This window comes from Homarus americanus, unplaced genomic scaffold (assembly GCF_018991925.1).
Source record: "Homarus americanus isolate GMGI-L3 unplaced genomic scaffold, GMGI_Hamer_2.0 scaffold47790, whole genome shotgun sequence".
In the NCBI taxonomy this organism is placed as follows: Eukaryota; Metazoa; Arthropoda; class Malacostraca; order Decapoda; family Nephropidae; genus Homarus; species Homarus americanus.
In genome coordinates, this window is record NW_024747575.1 from 154,505 (window position 1) to 172,973 (window position 18,469).

Sequence of the window (18,469 nt, forward strand, 5' to 3'; positions counted from 1 at the left end):
TATCTAAATTGGGTTAGCTTAGGTTAGATAAATTAGTCATGGTTATATTATAATTAAGGTGTTTTGGGTATTTGTGTTAAAATGTTTTTCTGGGTATCATTTTAGACACAGGGAGCAACAAGGCGCCACACTACGAGGCCTGACTACAGTGTATACGGAACTGCTTCACTGGAGCCACTATGAACGTCCAGCGCAGCGTCCAGGCGGCGCAGTGTATCCCGCCAGCAGCTGGGGGGTCAGGCCAAGTGACCTACTGGCACAGTGTGGTGAGGGAGCGACCAGCCCGGGACCAACTGGGAGAGACGACAGACCTGCCCGAGGGACTCCTAAACATCCTCGGTAAGCCATAAGGGGTGTGTGTGTGTGTGTGTGTGTAATAAGCACTGAATATTACCTCTTTATTCCTTTACTTCCTCTTATGTCATGATTTTTTTATATACTTTACTCAATGTTTTTTTTATGTAAATATTTATTTTTGATCTCCACAACGAAACTTATTATTTACGAATTTTCTTGTTTATCTTGAGTCGTCATATAGAACAAAACATTAAAAATAGTTCCCGTTGTTAAGACAAAACGTAATTTAGAGCATATTAAACGAAGATGGCCTTCTAACCCCTTGTGTACGGGGTCCTCTCAGTGCTGAATAAAATCATCTGGCGTGAACCAAATAAAATATTATAAGTGGCGTCCCCGTAGTGAAGAGGTTAAACACTCAAGTGGTGGGTCTTAAGTCCCACTGGAACTACTAAAGACCTCGGTATAGGACTTGGGGGTAAGGAAGTTGGGATGCATAAGAGAACCTGCCCCCTCCCCGCCCCCTGTGTGTGTCGTGCTTGGAGGTGCCGTGAGGAAACGCCTTCAATTACTTCAGTGAAAGAAAACACTCATTTTGGTGGCAGTGGGAACAGCCTTCCTTCACTCGCCTCTGTGATCATTCTTGGCGCCGCGTTATCGGGAACTGCCAGCTGACGGCATCAACACGGACCACGATTTCATCTTGACCTTGTGTATTGTATGTCTGAAGATATCAAGGTGTTATGTCTATTGTATGTCTGACGATATTAAGACCTTGTGTTTTGTATCTAAAGGACGCTTCACACACACACACAAGCCAATACATACACTTCCACACACACATTCACTCCCAAACACCCCAAACACAACACCCCCTCCCCCCCCACACACACACACACACACACACTATCCGTATCCTATATAATGTAGCCTGACCAACAACAAGGAGGAAAAATATATATAAATACAACGTTGGTCCAGGTTTAGGAAAATGGTTGGATGAAATGAGTAAATAATTGTTGTGTTTGTGTGTTAAGCTAGTGTGTTTATAGGGTCGTTTATAAGGGGTTAGTTGTAGGTTGCTTATATTGAATAAACTTTGGGAAAAACAAAAGAGGATCACAGAAGATTATCCCCATCCAGTTTACAGTAAATCACCTTTAACTAACACTACCTGGGGGTTAGGTTAGTGTTTGGGTGGTAAATCTTAAGGTGGAATAATTTGGGGGCGGAGTCTTCAGGTCATCAGAGTCCAGACAAGTCAACAATATGTAACATAAAGGATGGATGTGAGCCAAGGGCTTTATTTAGCCCCCCGCCTCAGGTAGAGTTTAATTCTATCTCAGTGTCTCAGTGTGATATGTAACGCCAGACCTACGCGGTTGACGCCTCAGGATGGTCCGTAAATGTCAGGGACCACTGCCAAATCTTCCTGCATTAAGCTAGGTTATCACAAGAAAGTTTGTGGGAAAGTACTGGTCCTTGGTGACTCGTGTTCATATACTCCTGCGTGAGCCAGACACACTCCCGGTAATCCTCGATATCTTGTGGCGCCGCTATGATCGTGTTGTGGGGAAGTGAGTTCCCCACGCATCCCTCCTGGACCGAGTGACCCCCGCACTCTTGCGTGTGTAGCCTCACTTGGGTGGAAGGAGGACTTACTCCCGTGTGAGTCGTTCACTTGACACAATGCTGAGTGAGAGCGAGGCCTGATACTGTCTCAGGACAGTCTGGGCAGTAGACGGGATCTTCCCCGGTGTTTGCGTTAACTCCTATACTCCTGGCACATGGTAAGTCTGTCCCTGACGGCCTGTGAGGGGCACTGTATACCAATCTTTATTTCCAGTATGTAAGGAAGTAGTGCACTTGACCGTATTCACTTCCCTAACTGTATAATTAGGTACTCACAGGTGGAATAGGGATGTGGCCCCGGGAGCAAACCAATGGCTCAGAGGGTAGGAGTCGAGCACTGTATCCACTCGACAGCCTCATTCTATACCAAGTATATTGCTTACCGAAAAATCACAGACAGGTGATATTAATAACAGCAGCCCAGGTCCTGCTGCTCACTGACCTCGGCAACATCGATAGATTCTCTGGCCATCATAATTTGAATAGTTCGTCTGGTGTGATAGACGACTGGCGACGACCCACCCAAGGCTCCTATTGTTTCCTGTGCTGGTCATTAATCTTCCCGCCACACAAGCTACAGCGGTGGTGAGCCTGGTGGTGCGCCCTCTAGATGTAGACACGTGCAACAGAAACCATCATCTGTGAGAGGAGGGCCCCGTCTTGTTCACTACTCATTTGACGAGTAGGTGTTGCAGGGTCCATCTACTGCCGCGCGGATAGGTAGGTAGGTAGGTAGGTGGCTGTCCATGTGAAACCAGCTTTTGAGACAGGACTCCTGCAACTGACCTACCGAAACAGAAGTCGATTTCATGGTCGGGTTTCTTAAGATAAATATACCTGTGGTGGTGATGGTTAAGAGGCGGTGCTTTGTTGACAATTAGTTGGGCTGGGTGTCGTCTCGTTTCTCTGCAGAGCGTCTGTTAATCTCTCTCTCTCTCTCTCCTTATTAATTCACCACTTTTATATTACTGCCACGTCTCCGTTCATCAACCTATGTCTCCCTCATCAAGGTCGAAAAATCTTAATCGCGTGCCTCGACCGTCAGGGGGCTGTTCCGTGACGGTCACACACACGCTATAGAAATATTCACACGTTTATTCGAGTGACTTTAGAACCTGAGTTGGAATTAGTGAAGGCGAGGCTATTGATCGGGGGAAGAGAGAGAGAGAGAGAGAGAGAGAGAGAGAGAGAGAGAGAGAGAGAGAGAGAGAGAGAGAGATAGGCAGGTAAGGAGAGATAGAGAGAGAGAGGGGATGTAGATAGATAGTGAGAGATAGAGGTAAGGGAGATAAATAGAGAGGAGACAGAGAAAGTGGGTGAGAACGGGGGAGGTAGAGAGAGAGAGGGAGGGGGGAAGCAATAGAGAGACAGGGAAAGAAAGATAGAGATAGAGAGGGTGAGAGAGAGAGAGGAAAAGATGGATAGAAAGGGGAGAGATAGAGAGGCTGATAAAGAGAGAGAGAGAAAGAGAGGGAGTCAGTGTTGGTATCTGTGAGGGTCGACGATCATGTAAACTTGTGATCCACGTGACCTTTACACGCTCACCTCACCTCACCTCTCCCGCCCCGCCCCGCCCCGCCCCGCCCCGCCCCGCCCCGCCCCGCCCCGTCACAACCTCCACGCACCTTCTGGTAAAACAAATGCCATCACGCACCAGGAGACTTTCCCCAAGGAAGACCCCAGCTGAGAGAGAGAGAAGAGATAGAGATGAGAGAGAGAGAGAGAGAGAGAGAGAGTGTGTGTGTGTATCGGGGAGTGACAAGAGTTAGTAGTACAGTTTTTTCATACTGAGGAGGCATTGTTTACATTGTTTGTGTGTGTGTGTGTATGACGAGAGTGAGTCGGTGCGGTGATATATGCTGAACCATGTCTCTCTCTCTCTCTCTCTCTCTCTCTCTCTCTCTCTCTCTCCGGGACTTAGAAACCTTCCATATCAGGATAGGTTAAAGAAACTTAACTTGCATTCCCTAGAAAGACGAAGAGTGCGGGGAGATATGATAGAAGTATTTAAGTGGGTGAAAGGAATCAATAAAGGGGATATAGATAAAGTTCTTATAATATCCGAGCAGGATAGGACTCGGAGCAACGGATTCAAGTTGGATAAATTTAGGTTTAGGAGAGAGATAGGAAGAAACTGGTTCACAAATAGAGTGGTGGACGAGTGGAACAAGCTTAGCAACTTTGTAGTAAGTGCGGGAACTCTGGAAAGTTTCAAAAGGAGGCTAGATAGATTCATGGATGATAGAGAGTGGTAGTAACTCTCGACAGGAGCTGCCATGCACAGGCCAACCGGCCTATTGCAGACTCCTTATTTTCTTATGTTCTTATGTTCTCTCTCATCTGGTGGATTCAAGGCAAAAACACGCCATTATCCACAAATATGGATTAGTAAACACACACACACAGACACAGACACAGACACACACACACACACACACACACACACACAGAGAGAGACACACACACACATACACAGAGAGAGAGACACACACACACACACACACACACACACACACACACATACACATACACACATTCTTTCTGACAAAATCACTCCAATATAGAACAAGTAATGACGCAATACCACGAACAGATACACGCAGCTGTTGTAGTCACTACACACGAATACAATAATACACACACACACACACACACACACACACACAGGGGAATAGTATTAAACATGCATTATCTCCACATTCATACAGAGAATCTAAACCTCAACACAATACTTAAATAAACATAAACATTATCAAACATTGCACACAAGGCCACTAAGGCATTCACAAACGCAAGAAAACATTACATAAATAATATCACACAAACAAACACACACACACCACACACACACACACACAAACAAACAAAAATATTATTACACACGCATATACAACAAAAACATTATATGACATACATAGACAAGACTCATAAACGCACATCACAAACATCAAAAACACACATACAATATCATACAGTTTTTTCACAAACACAAAAAGTCACAAGCGTTTATTCATGGTCTCTGTCATCCCGTCCAGAGAGAGTTTCGTGTTGCGCTCCCAGACCTTCACTTTACGAGTCATCTGGCTTGTAATTTACGAAGACTGGTGGTGGTGGTGGTGGTGACTCTCTCTCTCTGTCTCTCTCTCTCTCTCTCTCTCAAGATAGATACAGATAGAGTTAGATAGATAGATAGATAGATTTATTCGGTAAAATCCTCATACACGTTTATATTGATTCAGTGTGTATATAGATAAGGCATGTATACAATATATGTATACATAGATAGTATAAGTACACATGGAGAATACACTTAGGTTGTCTGTCTGTGTATTCGTACAGTTCTATGTACCCAGTGGACAAAATCCAAATTACCTGAAGATTAGGCACCCTAGCTTATCTTAAGATTAACCACCCCTAATATAACCTAACCTAACGCTAACCTAATCTAACCTAACTCCCACAGGTAACATTAGGGAGGATAATCATCAGGTGAAATAAATTATCCCAAAATCCCACCATCTAAATAATTACATAGAAATTATCTCCAATACAAGATTGTTAAATTAAGAGTTTTAGGTTAAGTTAGATTATGTAGAAATGGGATTATGTCTGATAATTATCACACTGATTCTCTTTTTGTCATGTGTAGGTAACTTCGAGAACAGCAACAGCAGTATGAATCATGGGGGAGGAGGAGGATGAGCGTCGAGGGTCAGTGACGGGGCTATTACAGAGCTGTGTGGACCTCTACACCCCGCCTAGCCCTCGCCACCACCCACCTCCTGAACCTGATTGCTGGGAGGAGGGACGACGAACACTCAGACAGGACAAGACTAAACCCCTTCCCAACCCTCGACCTATTATAAAGAAAGATGATCCTCCTCTTCTTCCTACACCTCCTCAGAAAAAAAATGAACGTAGTGATGCGACAGCCGAGATGACAGTGGGCAAGAAGAAGACTTCACCGGGACATCTGACGCGGAAGACGAGCACCAGCGCCTTAAAGAAGACTGACGGAGGAGGGAAAGTTGGCAAGCATAAAGGCAAGGTTACTGTGGGACCAGACAAACAGGTAGAGAGCGGCAAGAGTGTCACGGAAGTGGCCGCTGCCGACGACCCCGCACCCAAACCACGACCAAGTAAGTGAGAGTACAAAATAAAATCATATATTTTCAACTCATGGCGGGACACCACTGTTAGATAGTTTGTTTGTTGAGAGGGTAAATTAAACGTCTCCCAAAGAGTATTCGAGGCGGTGATGATTGGCTGGGATTAATGACAAAATTAAACCTAATCTTATCTAATCCCAGCTAACATGGTATTAAATCTTAAAAGGCACTTAAACTAGTTTAATCTTGTGAACGTTTTTATATTCTAAGAATTAGATTATTACCTACGGGATCTTGTTCGCATAATGGTTGCTTGACGGTGCAGTTGTGATGGGCGGGTGTTCAGGGGCGTACCAGCGGGCGGTGAGGGAGGTGCGTGGCGCGACACCCGACGACAGTGTGGTACTGCTGGGCCTGCCTGGGGACGACAACGTCATCCTTCACCCTACCCAACCCGACCAGCTTCCCATCAACATCAGGTTAGCTCATATCAAAGTATAGCTGCAGGGAACGTTTAATATCCCCACAGATCAACAAACTTGGCATCTTTAGGTGATGGGAGCACAAACGTTACGTTACCGTTTTACAATTATTTTACCAGTGCGTTCTATATAAACTCACGGGGGTCATGATATTTTTAGTAAGTTTAATTTGTTCTTTCCTGAAGACTAGCCCCCTCCCCAGCTTATTTCACCTGAAGATTAGCTAACCTTAGCTGGGGTGTCCAAATTTCAGGTGATCCTTTTTTGTTTTAACTTTCTCAATATCTGAGGAAGTCCTGTATTTGCACAGATCATTCACGGTAGCCATGGCAGCGTCCAAGATGAAGGCGCTGGGGCTGCGTAAAGGCGCCACCACCAAGCAGGTTGTGTCAGCTGGGCGACGCGATGACCACTCAGAACGTGCCTCCAGCAGGAAGCCTGAAAGGTGAGGGTCAGAGGCAAGCGGTGTGTGTGTGTGTGTCAGTGTTACCTGGTATACACTCACTAGGTTAATATATCACAGCAAACTGAAAACATTCATCTATAAAAAATACTCAGGCTTTCAATTGGCTCACCTATGTCAATATTGTTATTATTGTCTACTCTGTATCTGTATTTTTCTGGCTAAATAAACTGTTTCAATATCAGTACCAGCTGTTTACCTCTGCAGGCCTCGGGTGGGTAAGAAAATGTTCGAGGACGCTTATGTGGTAACATGGAGTCAACCCATCCTGGCGGCAGACAACAGAGCCTTCAGCATCACCTTCGACAAGCCCAAGAAGGTAAGGCTCTTGTTACAGCCGAGCACCTCCCTCCTGAGCTTTGTTTGTTTTCTCTCTGTACACTGCGAAAAGTAACTCTTGATTATAACTGTGTGTGTGTATGGTTATAGGTAATGTTGTAATCACTTTCTTCGGTGGGATCTGTATGTTATGTTAATTTGTATCGGAGCATTTTGGTCAAAAAAGTGACTCATCCTGTGAACAATTGAGCATATTTACTGTTTTAAGAGCGATATTAACCTTTATTTCCTCTTGATATTAGATTACCACACTGCCTTGGTGATGCAACTGGGCATCATAAGATCTGTGACACTCACCAGCTGGGCACCATGTTTGCTGGTACCTTTTACATTTACTGTGACATGCACTGCATACTGAGGCTTACTTTTACTCCAGACCGACATGCACTGCAGATGTATCCTCCACACCGACGTGTACTTAAGTTTGACGTACACTACATCCCAATCTGTACTGCAGGTTCGTGTGGTTCGTGTGAATAAGATGCGGAGGAAGAGCCTGATAGCAGATGTGTTGCCACCGCAGGAAGACGAGGAGCCGGCAAGGGAGGAGGCGGAGTGGCTGGAGTGGAGGAGGGTGCACGACCGTGTGGAGCAGTGGCTGAGGGACAACACTAAGGTCGACCCTGACGAGTCACATGTCGTAGCTATGCTCCTCGACCCTGATACCAAAAAGGCTGCGCTCTTCAGATCCTAGCTCACGTCTGGCCTCTACAGTAACAGATTCCTTGCTGATGTAAGAGCTGATCTCTAGCCGCTGTAAGAGCCGATCTCTAGCCGCTGTAAGAGCCGATCTCTAGCCGCTGTAAGAGCCGATCTCTAGCCGCTGTAAGAGATGGTCTAGCAGCTGTATGAGCTGGTCTCTAGCCGCTGTAAGAGCCGATCTCTAGCCGCTGTAAGAGATGGTCTAGCAGCTGTATGAGCTGGTCTCTAGCCGCTGTAAGAGCCGATCTCTAGCCGCTATAAGAGCCGATCTCTAGCCGCTATAAGAGCCGATCTCTAGCCGCTATAGCGCTATAAGAGCCGATCTCTAGCCGCTACTAAGCCAGAGAGAGACTGACCAATAGCTAACGAGGCACAGTTCGTTGACTCTTACACATTTGTTTCTACTTTGACAGTATCGCGACAGGCGCAGGTTGATATACTGTGCACCTGGTAAGAGAGTGGACACAGTCATCAAGAATAAAGCAATACCCGATTACTATACCTAGAAGTTGAGGACTAGAACTTCAACCTATTGTAAAGTCCAGAGAAGAAAAGACGTAAACAGCTGTCACTTGTTACCCTGCCCGAGGGACGCACGACAACCACAGCTGGGAGTATCAACAGTGCCCTAACTTATGACGATAAAACAGCGACTTGATGAGGAGTGTTTGTAAATTATTAAATGACAATAATTTAACTAAACACTATCAATTATTGTTTACCGTTTCCTTTATACCTTTGTTCCCTGTTAAGCTGGTGTACCATGGAGTGTGTACATAGGTCCGAGGCAAGTGAGGAGGACCAAAATATTTTATAGAGATTTTTAATAGGGCGCATCGACATACACTAAGTTAAAAGGCCAATATCAAACATTCTAATTTTATAAGCGTAGGACTGAACTACAAAAAAAAAAGCCGAATGGGTTCGCTTCGCACCCCTCCCACTTGTGACTTTGTACCTCTTAAAAAAAATGGTTACGGCCTTAATTTTAACCTTCCATTTGCTAACATAATTCATCGTATAAATGACGTTTATTGGTTAAGGAATAATGCCAAATGATAAAATCATATTGCTTTATTATGCTGAGAAAAATATATAGATATATACAACCTAGCATTATAAGCATGATGCTGGGTGGTACAGGACCGTCATGTGGAGGATGAACTGTAAGCTAAACTATGTCACCAACTTCATAACTAAATTTTTACATTTTCTAATAGGAGAAAAATTTTAACTTGAAGCGTGATTTAAGCGATTCATAATTATTTTTTTTTATAGTAAGCGCATTTTCACCACAAAAATCATCAATGTAAAACGTGCTGCTTGGTGTGTAACTTTTAGATGAAAGCTTAGTTTAGTTTACCCGTGAATTTACCATATTCGTTTTCTGTCGTGAGCGAAGACCTTGTAGAGGTTGTGTACAGTATAACTTTACTAAATAATATGATGTATATACTGCACACAGGACTAGTTGAACGAAGACATCATAAGAACATAAGAATGGAGGAAACTGCAGCGGGCCTATTGGCCCATACTGGGCAGTCCCATTTACACCCAACCCCTATTGCTCGTATATCATCCAACCTATGTTTGAAGCTATCCAGAGTATTCGAGTTAATGATGATGTTTGGTAACTTGTTCCAGTCATCCACTACTCTATTTCCAAACCAATGTTTACCTTTTTTGCGCTTGTCTCAATTTGTCTAATTTAAAACCATTGTTCCGAGTTCGCTCCTGGTTGGGTAGTTTGAGTACCTTTGTAATGTCTCCTTTGTTTAGCCCTGACTTCCATTTATACATCTCTATCATATCGCCCCTCGCTCTACGTCTCTCGAGGCAATGCAAATTAAGATGCTTTAACCTGTCTCTGTACTCAAGGTTCCGAATGCCCGGGATTAGTCTGGTCATTTTCCTCTGAATTCTTTCTAGGGATTCTATAACCATTCTGTAATACGGTGACCAGAATTGAACTGCGTAGTCAGGTTGGAGCTGTAATCGAGCTTCAGAATTTTATAAGTACAGAGTAGTACGAAGCTGTTTTTGAAGACGCGCGTTTGTATAAAAAATATACAGTATATTTATTGTATCGGTTTTAAAAATCTTGTCACACTAATTTGGAACGTCTAAGCTTACACTTATATATGTACAAAAACTATTCGGCTACAAATACAGTATCGTGTCCCCATTGATCCCCCAAAACAACCCCTTTATAAAGTAGCATCAGCTAATTGTTCTTTTGTTTTTATCGAGTATTACTTTTATCCTCTTCGCTTGGGTGATCGGTCACGTCTCTTACGCACTGTTGGCAAGTACTGGGCATGCACTGGCTCCTGAATGTCACACTGTGCCGTCACAACGCTGTCTGGCAGATAGTTCCACTGAGCAAGATACCATTGTACTCGAGGGGTTAAATCATTGTACTCAAAGAAATCCTTCACAATTACACTATTTCCTCCTACAGTAATAACCATGATGGTCAGCAGTAAACAGAGGGAAGTACTGTACGTAAACGCCCTGTTATGTATACTAGTCTTATTTTTCTCAAAGTTACTGTGGTTATACTATGATTTTGGGTGTTTTGGGAATTTGTTTACCAATTTTAATAATACTGCATCGTAATTTCCATACCAGCACATACACGTCTATTTACCTGTGGCGTGATAAAGAAAAGAAAAAACGTAACAATATTTCAGATGACCGCCCAAGTTGTAGGCTACACTGTAATGTTTCAACTCACACTGTAGACTTGGTTAATGGACGGTACTATTTGGGAAAAACTGATTGGTTTTAGAATCAATATACAAAGGAAGTGATAAGTTCCTTGCAGCGTCCAGGTTATGGAAAAGATTGAACCCAATGTCGATGATGGTAGAGTTACACGTTGTTTCTATCTTCTTCAGCTCTGCCTCGGTGATGTCTCCTCTCCATTTCTGTTGCATACTGTGTGTATTTCTCTTGATGCCAAATGTTCTTTCTGGGTTACCATGTGACGTATAAGACTTCACAAACCTTGAAAGATACAGAAAATAAGATATCACAATGGGAATTAGCAAAATGGTAAAAATGTTAGGGGTTTTAATATCTGTAAATCCACATCTGCATCGATCAAGACTGGGACCATTTCTCCACATCACCAGAGAACATGAGACTAACTAACTTTCTTTGTTACAAATATCATGTAAGGACAATAAAATACATCCAGTATATATTTCAAACCTTAAAGGCGAGGGTAACTGATTTGATTGATTGATATAATTTACTGGCCGTCAACTGCTATATTTACTGTAGTACGGCCGGTTAAGGAGAGTTTTAATGGCACAATATACACGCCGATACTGAATGACGGCAAAAATAAGAGCTCAGAGTTTTGTGTTAGTTTCATAGCATTAAAATGACAAAGAGTATGTTCACCTGTACAAGTACACTTTTAATAATAGAATTAATGGTGTAGATTTTTTTTCGCAGACAATCTTTGGTATTGTAAGGAGTGGGACTGTGGGAGTAATCAGTCCCTTTGCTGATGGACATTGTTCGTTATACAATATTACATCGATAACATTTAAGTCAAGTAAATGTGTGTTTAAGTAGGATACAGTTTTACTTCACTTTAAACTTAACATTCGCTTTTGTACACATGATTGAAGCCGATAGATCATACCGCAAGATTTAACAATTCATCAGCAGGCATTTATGAACGAATAAATAGTATTTAAGCTTGTCACTTACGAAACAAACAAACAACACCGGTCGTGACACAGTGCCTTAAGGTACGCCGTTCATTCGTGAAAAACTAGTTTATAGATTGAGATCCTTATCTACTACCCAGAAGCTGCCAAAACAAACGTTACAGAAGACAAGTAGGAACATACGCAACAGTGGAGGGCGGGAGTGTCTGGTAACCCAGGAAGTTGAAGATGAGGCGAGCCATCCCCCAGGGGTCGCTGCACAAGTCCTCGTACCGCACTGCTAAATATCTGTCCAACAATGTAAATTAGAAATGTACGGTGTAACTTTATAATACTTATAACCAAAGTGAATACAATTCTAAAAGTTCCCGAGTTAATGGGCAATTTTCGAAAAAAATGGCATTATTTGACTAGAAATTTAGTTTTGTAATTTTCCTCTTCAGCTGAGAGGTGAGCACAGTTTGATATCTGACAGAGTACTGTATAGTAACATATTACCAGCAGATGCGCTGATGTACACAGGCAACAGAATCAACTGTCAGAGGCCCAGGTTACTACACTACTTGTATTCAACCATAGTAATCACCAGAAGAAGTCATACTCATACTAATAATTCAGGAGTGGTCATCAGTGTTGTTGTGAGTGTGTGTAAACGCGTTCCGTAGCCAATGAAGAGTCGAGCATGACTCTGGCAGCTAATGGCATGTGACCTGAAGTTTCACCTGTTTTCGCATGAGGGTTCGATCACCTGAATATTATCCTCCCAATTTATTTTATCTGAAATTCAACCACCATAATGCTAATCTAATCCTTCCTAGGTAACGTTAGGGTGGTTATCCTTCATGTGAAGTAAGCTGGGGGACGAATCTTCAGGTAATTCGAAGGTTCCTAGGCAAGTGTGCTCAATACTGCATGGAATAAACCGACTCCATCATATTTAAGGGAAAGTTCATATGAGAGTTGATTACTGTGTGGGCAATAGCACCATAGTTCATCAGCATTCTTCATGTTGATTGGCTGATGGGGTTGTCAGTACGCATTGGCTGTAATTCATCATTTTGTTTGATTGGTTAATGACTTCTGTACCAACACACTTAACCATCCAAGAGTATTTGACTTACCTATTAGGGAAGACCTGAAGAATGTCTTTCCCACTGTACAAGTCTTTTCTGATATCGCAACAGGAAACGCTGGAGCTAATTGTCCATTTTATCTTCCAGGCCGAGATTAAAGCACCCCTGGGGTCCCGCACTAAGTGAATCACCTTCACCCTGCTGGAGGAGTCGTTTAGCAGCGGCAGGAGCCAAGATAGTCGCGTCCTGATCGTCTTTACTACACGGATGGGCTCACTCCTGCACGCTTGGTTCAGTTGCTTGGGCTTGAAACAATCCTTCCCACAAGTATGTATGTAATTGTGTCTTATCGTGAACTTTGGCTCTTTTCGGAAACCCTTAAGCAGAACATCGCTAATATTACAGGTGAATATACCTTGTAACTCTTGTATGGCGGTCTGCGGCGTTATGAGCCCGCTGTTCCCTAATCTATGTAACGGCTCGAAGAAGTAGAATACGCCAGGCTGGGACCGAAGCAAACCCCCGACAAAGCTCGACCCGCTTCGGCCCATTGAACTTAGGAGAAGAACATTGAACCGAGTGCCGACATCTTCAGCACTTTTCTTATTTCGTTCAATTTTCACTCCCCCTTGAGCCTGGTTTTGTGACGGATTAACTTCTTTGAATGCAGGTGACGAGTTGTGCTGTGACTTCTGGTGTACTCCAGCATGTTGGGTAGGATCTGTAAGGACACCAATAGATTAAAATGAATTAATTACAGGGTAATAGGTAGTTGGCAGCTATCAAACAGGGAGTACTACTGCCTGGGAAGATATTGGAAGCATAATGTGTTGTCTAATGGTAGACCCTGCTGCCACATGGCATCACAAAAATTGTGACCAAGTCCCAGGTTCCTGATCCGACTTCCTGCCTGTTACATATAATTGCAGGGTCTCAATTATTTCTCTTACTTTGACAACACAATATACATATACTGTATCATCTCACTCTTGAGATATATATATATATATATATATATATATATATATATATATATATATATATATATATATATATATAGCTCATTATTATTATTGTTTTATTATATTTTCGTCCCCCAGGCCTTGATGTGGGTCATTAAAAATTACCTATGCCCGAGTGGGCTAATGCCCGTAAAAAAATAAACAGTTGTTTTTGAGTTTTACGAGGAGGGGGGTGAGAGAAGTACACAGAACTGAACACAGGTTAGGTTAGGTTAGAAAAAAAATTAATATGTTAATATAATGAATCCTACATAATCTCTTCTTGGTATTAAACCTATTGTATATTTGATACTACACACATGACATAGATTCTTCCATACTTAGGTTCTATTGCCCGTGTGTATTACCCGTGCCTCTATTACTCAAGACCTCTCACTCACCCTTATGGTTAACATCTACGGCTTGTTGCTGTGGTTCGTCATCTTTTTCCCCGTCGTCTCTCACATCATCCTCTCCCTTCTCCTCATCTTCTTTGCGTGTGTTAGCTCGCGTGGAGTTGTCCTTTCCCCCCACTCTCCAGGTGTTGGCGGGGGTGTAAATGCATATCAAAAGTAACACAGCCAACACCCAGATTATTATCACCGTAAGTTTTTTATTGAAGAATTTCCTCCTTGTGCCAGCTATCATGTCGTGTGTAGTGCTGAGGTGGAGAACAGTTTTAACTATATCACTCTTTTCATTTTTTTTTCGTTTTAATTATCTTTCTGTGTGTGTATGTATATCGTTCCTGTGTTTAATTCTGTACAAGGTAAGGTAAGGTAAGCGTGATGGTTAAATGGTACAGTCTATACATTCTTCGTTCGTCTATACCTGACAACCAACACCTGACACCACTTTACACCAACATATGTGGCAGAAAAAGCCCATGTACCGAATTTAGTGACATGTGCTGGGGGCTCAAATGTCAGATACAGCTGTGAAAATCACACCAAAGGTAACACCTGTATCTCATATGGCCATGTATGACGTGTGTGTATGTATGTGTGATATGTGGTGTGTGTGTGTGTGTGCGCGCTTTCTCCAATTAACAGGTAACAGCACTGGGATGAACGAGAGAAGTCGCATGAGCCAGGTTTCAACACACAAGTTGTGGGCAAAACTCTTGGAAACTGATGACTTTTCCATCGTTTAAAACTTTACACCGTCATTTCCATAGTTAAAATTACCAACTTGTTTATTTTCTTCTTTGACAAGCTTTTGTTTTATTAATTTTGTTTAAATAACAAAACACCTGTGGTTATTTTGTATGAGTGGACGTCAGTGTGTCGAGAATGCTAATGCGAATTGCAAACGACTCACCCGGCCACCACCCGACCACCACACCGCTGACACGCACTTTGGAAGTAACCGCTTTACATCAGTTACTAATCCGGTTTACTTCAATTTTCCGTGGGCAACAAACTAATGCATGAACACCTTGGAACTGTAAATATAAATACCGACACTGAGTTATGTAATGACGGTGACCTGCATTTATCCCCCTCCCCCATAGAAGTGTCCTTTGCACTATTTGGATAAACATTATTTCTTAACGTTTAACGCTCGTTCTTGTAATAATTCAAACTATAAATTCGGGTAACAATCATCCCTATTTATGTATTCTTTCCAACAAGTGAGACACCTTAAGAAAACACAGCGTCATTTTGTTATTCGAGAACCCTAATGATTATATTTTAAGACGTGTAATAAACAGGAACCTAAAAATCTGATCATATTGCAATGAACAAAATGTTCTTCACAATGATCCAACTTTATCCTTACTCATTTTTAGGTTCCTCTCTATTGCACGTCTGGTAGCATCCGAGACAACATAAACATACATCAAGGCCAAAAATTATGCATCTTTACGTAACATTTTGGTGTGCCTTGTTTTATAGAACACGGGATAGGAGACAACAAAATTTAACACTACCTGAATGTTTGTATGAGTATAATAGTGTTACCAGACGCATTGAAAGTATTTTGTCGGAGACTGTACAAAATTAAACTTAATTTTCCGCAGATATTTGGGAGGTGTCAGGTATCCGTAGTTTGCACAACACTATTTTCGGAGCCCATGCCTGTATACTGTAGACGTTGATAGTGTTGGTGTGTGGGCAGGAGACGTTGATAGTGTTGGTGTGTGTGTAGGAGACGTTGATAGTGTTGGTGTGTGTGTAGGAGACGTTGATAGTGTTGGTGTGTGTGTGTGTAGGAGACGTTGATAGTGTTGGTGTGTGTGTGTGTAGGAGACGTTGATAGTGTTGGTGTGTGTGTGTGTAGGAGACGTTGATAGTGTTGGTGTGTGTGTAGGAGACGTTGATAGTGTGTGTGTGTGTGTGTGTAGGAGACGTTGATAGTGTGTATGTGTACAGGATACTTACAGTATATCTGAATGTTTCCTTCGCGGCTCCCACGTGTGTGCTTCTATCATTTAAAATTTCCCTTATCAAAATTGTCCTCACCGAAATACAGTACACAACTTCCAGTAACTGTTCTTTCGATAGTCAATCAGAATTTGTTTCTAGATAACGTACTGTTTCCCAATAAGGAGAATTTATAGATTTTTGTTTTCAATAAGTATTAATTCTACTTTAACAACCACTCTTACAGTACTATTTTTCAGGAGGGTATCAAGCAGACGTGTGGGGCAAAGTATGCGCACTCAACGACGCAACTCCAACTACTGAGACCCTGGCTGAGTACTAACCGAGTCCGGATTCTGGTAACTCAAGTTTCACCCGTTACCACACCTCCTCCCACCACCTGATGAACATGTACTGCCATTTTACCATCAAAATCTACTTCAGCCGATAATTTACAGACTCGAATTTCTGAAGCAGTGTGCCGTAGAAACTAACGCTATGTGAAAGTGATTAAATATATCTGAAACATCTAAGTATAATAATCTTATTTACTTTCAGCTTAGAATATATTTATTTTTACATTACTTTTGAAAATTAGTGCTGAAATAAGGTAACTGATACCTGTATATCATTTGAGGATGATTGAGGAGCAGCAAGTGTGAGTGTCCGGGTGTGAAGACTGTGCGAGTTTTAATAATTTGTACACGTTAAGCTTTGACTCCTCGCGTAATTTATTAGATGGCGTTCTCTATTGCGATTTATTTTTTCCTTGTTTATTTCGTTTCTCTATGTCATTCTCATGTTCAGTCCTGTTCAAGGAAAGTAAGAGTAATAACTGATAAATGTTCTTTGGTTTTTTTCTCTATTTTATTAAAAATTAACTTTTAAGATCATTGTATGACACCTAGGTAAACCTGCATTTTCAGACAAAACACCCGAGTAGTAGACCAATATGTTTTTCAGATGGTTTAGACAATTTTATGACCCTTTTCTTCTATGACGTTTCCGTTGCAAAATACCTAAAAAGACCCAAAATTACCTAACCTAACCTTCTAATCGCCAATAGATTTAAGTAATTTGTGAGGGAAACGTCATAGAAGAAAAGTCTTAAAAATTGTCTAGACTAGACCATCGGAAAAACACATTGGTCAACTCGAGATCAATATTGTCCGAAACTGTAGTTATACCAACACCTAAAACAACACATACACCTAAAACAGCACATGCACCTAAAACAACACACTTAAAACACGAACACACTCATAAAACACCCAACACCTAAAACAATTCTTATGTGAACGCTCTTCGTATAAATCCTCATAATTTATTTACTTTACCTTACAAAAATAAGACGAATTTCTTCTATGGAACTTTCTGCGCTGAAGAGAAATAATGGAGATAAAGCGAGTTACAAAAAATCCCTTTGAAGAGATCTGTTCTCGGCAATGGGTAAACAATGAACCGAGGAGAAAAATCATTATGAGAAACGTGGACCATTCGTAATTTGTTTAATCTCTGGCATTGTGGGAAGGCAGTAGCTAATTAGGTTAGGGTAGGTCCTTCCCTCATCCTTGTCATGGGGAGGGGGCTAACTCTAAAACGGGAGGCTAGCACCAGAAACGAAAGTCAGATTTGTTTGAATCACGAGAACCAGAGGAAAACTTTTTTTTTTAATCGAGACTGGTTACGCTTGTCTGGTTAGGTTCTAATTTTCCTGAATCTAGCGTCGTCCGCAAACGTTTGTAACATGGAATTAATAGCAACAATCTTATAATTTATGAAACTGTCCTGAATTGGTTGATACTGTGGGGTTATGAGATAATGGTTCACACTCAGGATGGGATGGAGAAAGGAAACTCACATGTGCTCTCTGTATACATATTGTATTGGATATACATTGCAGCTTGGTGCTGGGGGGGTGGCAGCGTGAGTCCAAGCGTGGTGTAGGAGAGAGCTGGTTGGTGAGGGTGCTCAGAGGAGGACACGCGGCTTGTGGGTCGCCATGGTCGCCGGCGGGAGAGAGGGCCACCAGGAAGGAGCTGAGGAGGAGGTGCTGCTTGCTGTAGGTAGAAAGAGGTAGGTCACGGCGGGGTGAGGTCTTATATAGCGGGGGTAGGCGTGGGTTGATAGCTGACCTCCGCTATGTTCGGTGGCGCTGGTTGCCGACCTTCACCACGAGGTGTACGTTGGGGAATTCGAAGAGGGTCGGCTGGTCGCTGAGTAGCCGACCCCGCGAATTCCCCAGTGTATGCCTCGTGTTCTAGGACTCTAGGTCAACCAGCGCCGCCTTATATGACAGAGGTCAACTGTTAAGCCACG

The 18,469-nt window shown here is 42.5% G+C and overlaps 2 protein-coding genes across 5 annotated transcripts; one reads left to right on the forward strand and one right to left on the reverse strand.

Annotated features, from left to right (window-relative positions):
* The first annotated feature begins 263 nt into the window (after positions 1 to 263).
* LOC121879640 lies at positions 264 to 8,721 on the forward strand. The gene is made up of 6 exons (XM_042386313.1): positions 264 to 339; positions 5,579 to 6,068; positions 6,364 to 6,517; positions 6,831 to 6,965; positions 7,191 to 7,302; positions 7,780 to 8,721. The coding sequence occupies exons 2-6, from the start codon at positions 5,612 to 5,614 to the stop codon at positions 8,014 to 8,016; spliced, it is 1,095 nt and encodes a 364-aa protein (XP_042242247.1). The 5' UTR covers positions 264 to 339; positions 5,579 to 5,611; the 3' UTR covers positions 8,017 to 8,721.
* A 1,176-nt stretch (positions 8,722 to 9,897) lies between these two features.
* LOC121879644 (carbohydrate sulfotransferase 4-like) lies at positions 9,898 to 16,518 on the reverse strand. Of its 4 annotated transcripts, none has more exons than XM_042386315.1 (5): positions 16,169 to 16,518; positions 14,186 to 14,445; positions 12,832 to 13,504; positions 11,894 to 11,998; positions 9,898 to 11,033 (listed from the first exon to the last, which is right to left on the reverse strand). In XM_042386315.1, the coding sequence occupies exons 1-5, from the start codon at positions 16,216 to 16,218 to the stop codon at positions 10,775 to 10,777; spliced, it is 1,347 nt and encodes a 448-aa protein (XP_042242249.1). In that variant the 5' UTR covers positions 16,219 to 16,518; the 3' UTR covers positions 9,898 to 10,774. The 4 variants fall into 4 exon arrangements, with proteins under 4 accessions (XP_042242249.1, XP_042242253.1, XP_042242251.1 ...); XM_042386319.1 differs by having other exon boundaries at positions 16,401 to 16,515; XM_042386317.1 differs by having other exon boundaries at positions 16,396 to 16,515.
* Positions 16,519 to 18,469: the final 1,951 nt, after the last annotated feature.

Coding starts and splice junctions, on each gene's coding strand:
- LOC121879644 (XM_042386315.1), bottom strand. CDS start 16,218: ATGATAGAAGCACACACGTGGGAGCCGCGAAGGAAACATTCAGATATA. Junction 14,446..16,168: donor AGGAAACATTCAGATATACT/GTAAGTATCCTG, acceptor TCTCCACCTCAG/CACTACACACGACATGATAG. Junction 13,505..14,185: donor CGTAGATGTTAACCATAAGG/GTGAGTGAGAGG, acceptor GTGTCCTTACAG/ATCCTACCCAACATGCTGGA.
- LOC121879640 (XM_042386313.1), top strand. CDS start 5,612: ATGGGGGAGGAGGAGGATGAGCGTCGAGGGTCAGTGACGGGGCTATTA. Junction 6,069..6,363: donor CGCACCCAAACCACGACCAA/GTAAGTGAGAGT, acceptor TTGACGGTGCAG/TTGTGATGGGCGGGTGTTCA. Junction 6,966..7,190: donor TCCAGCAGGAAGCCTGAAAG/GTGAGGGTCAGA, acceptor TTACCTCTGCAG/GCCTCGGGTGGGTAAGAAAA.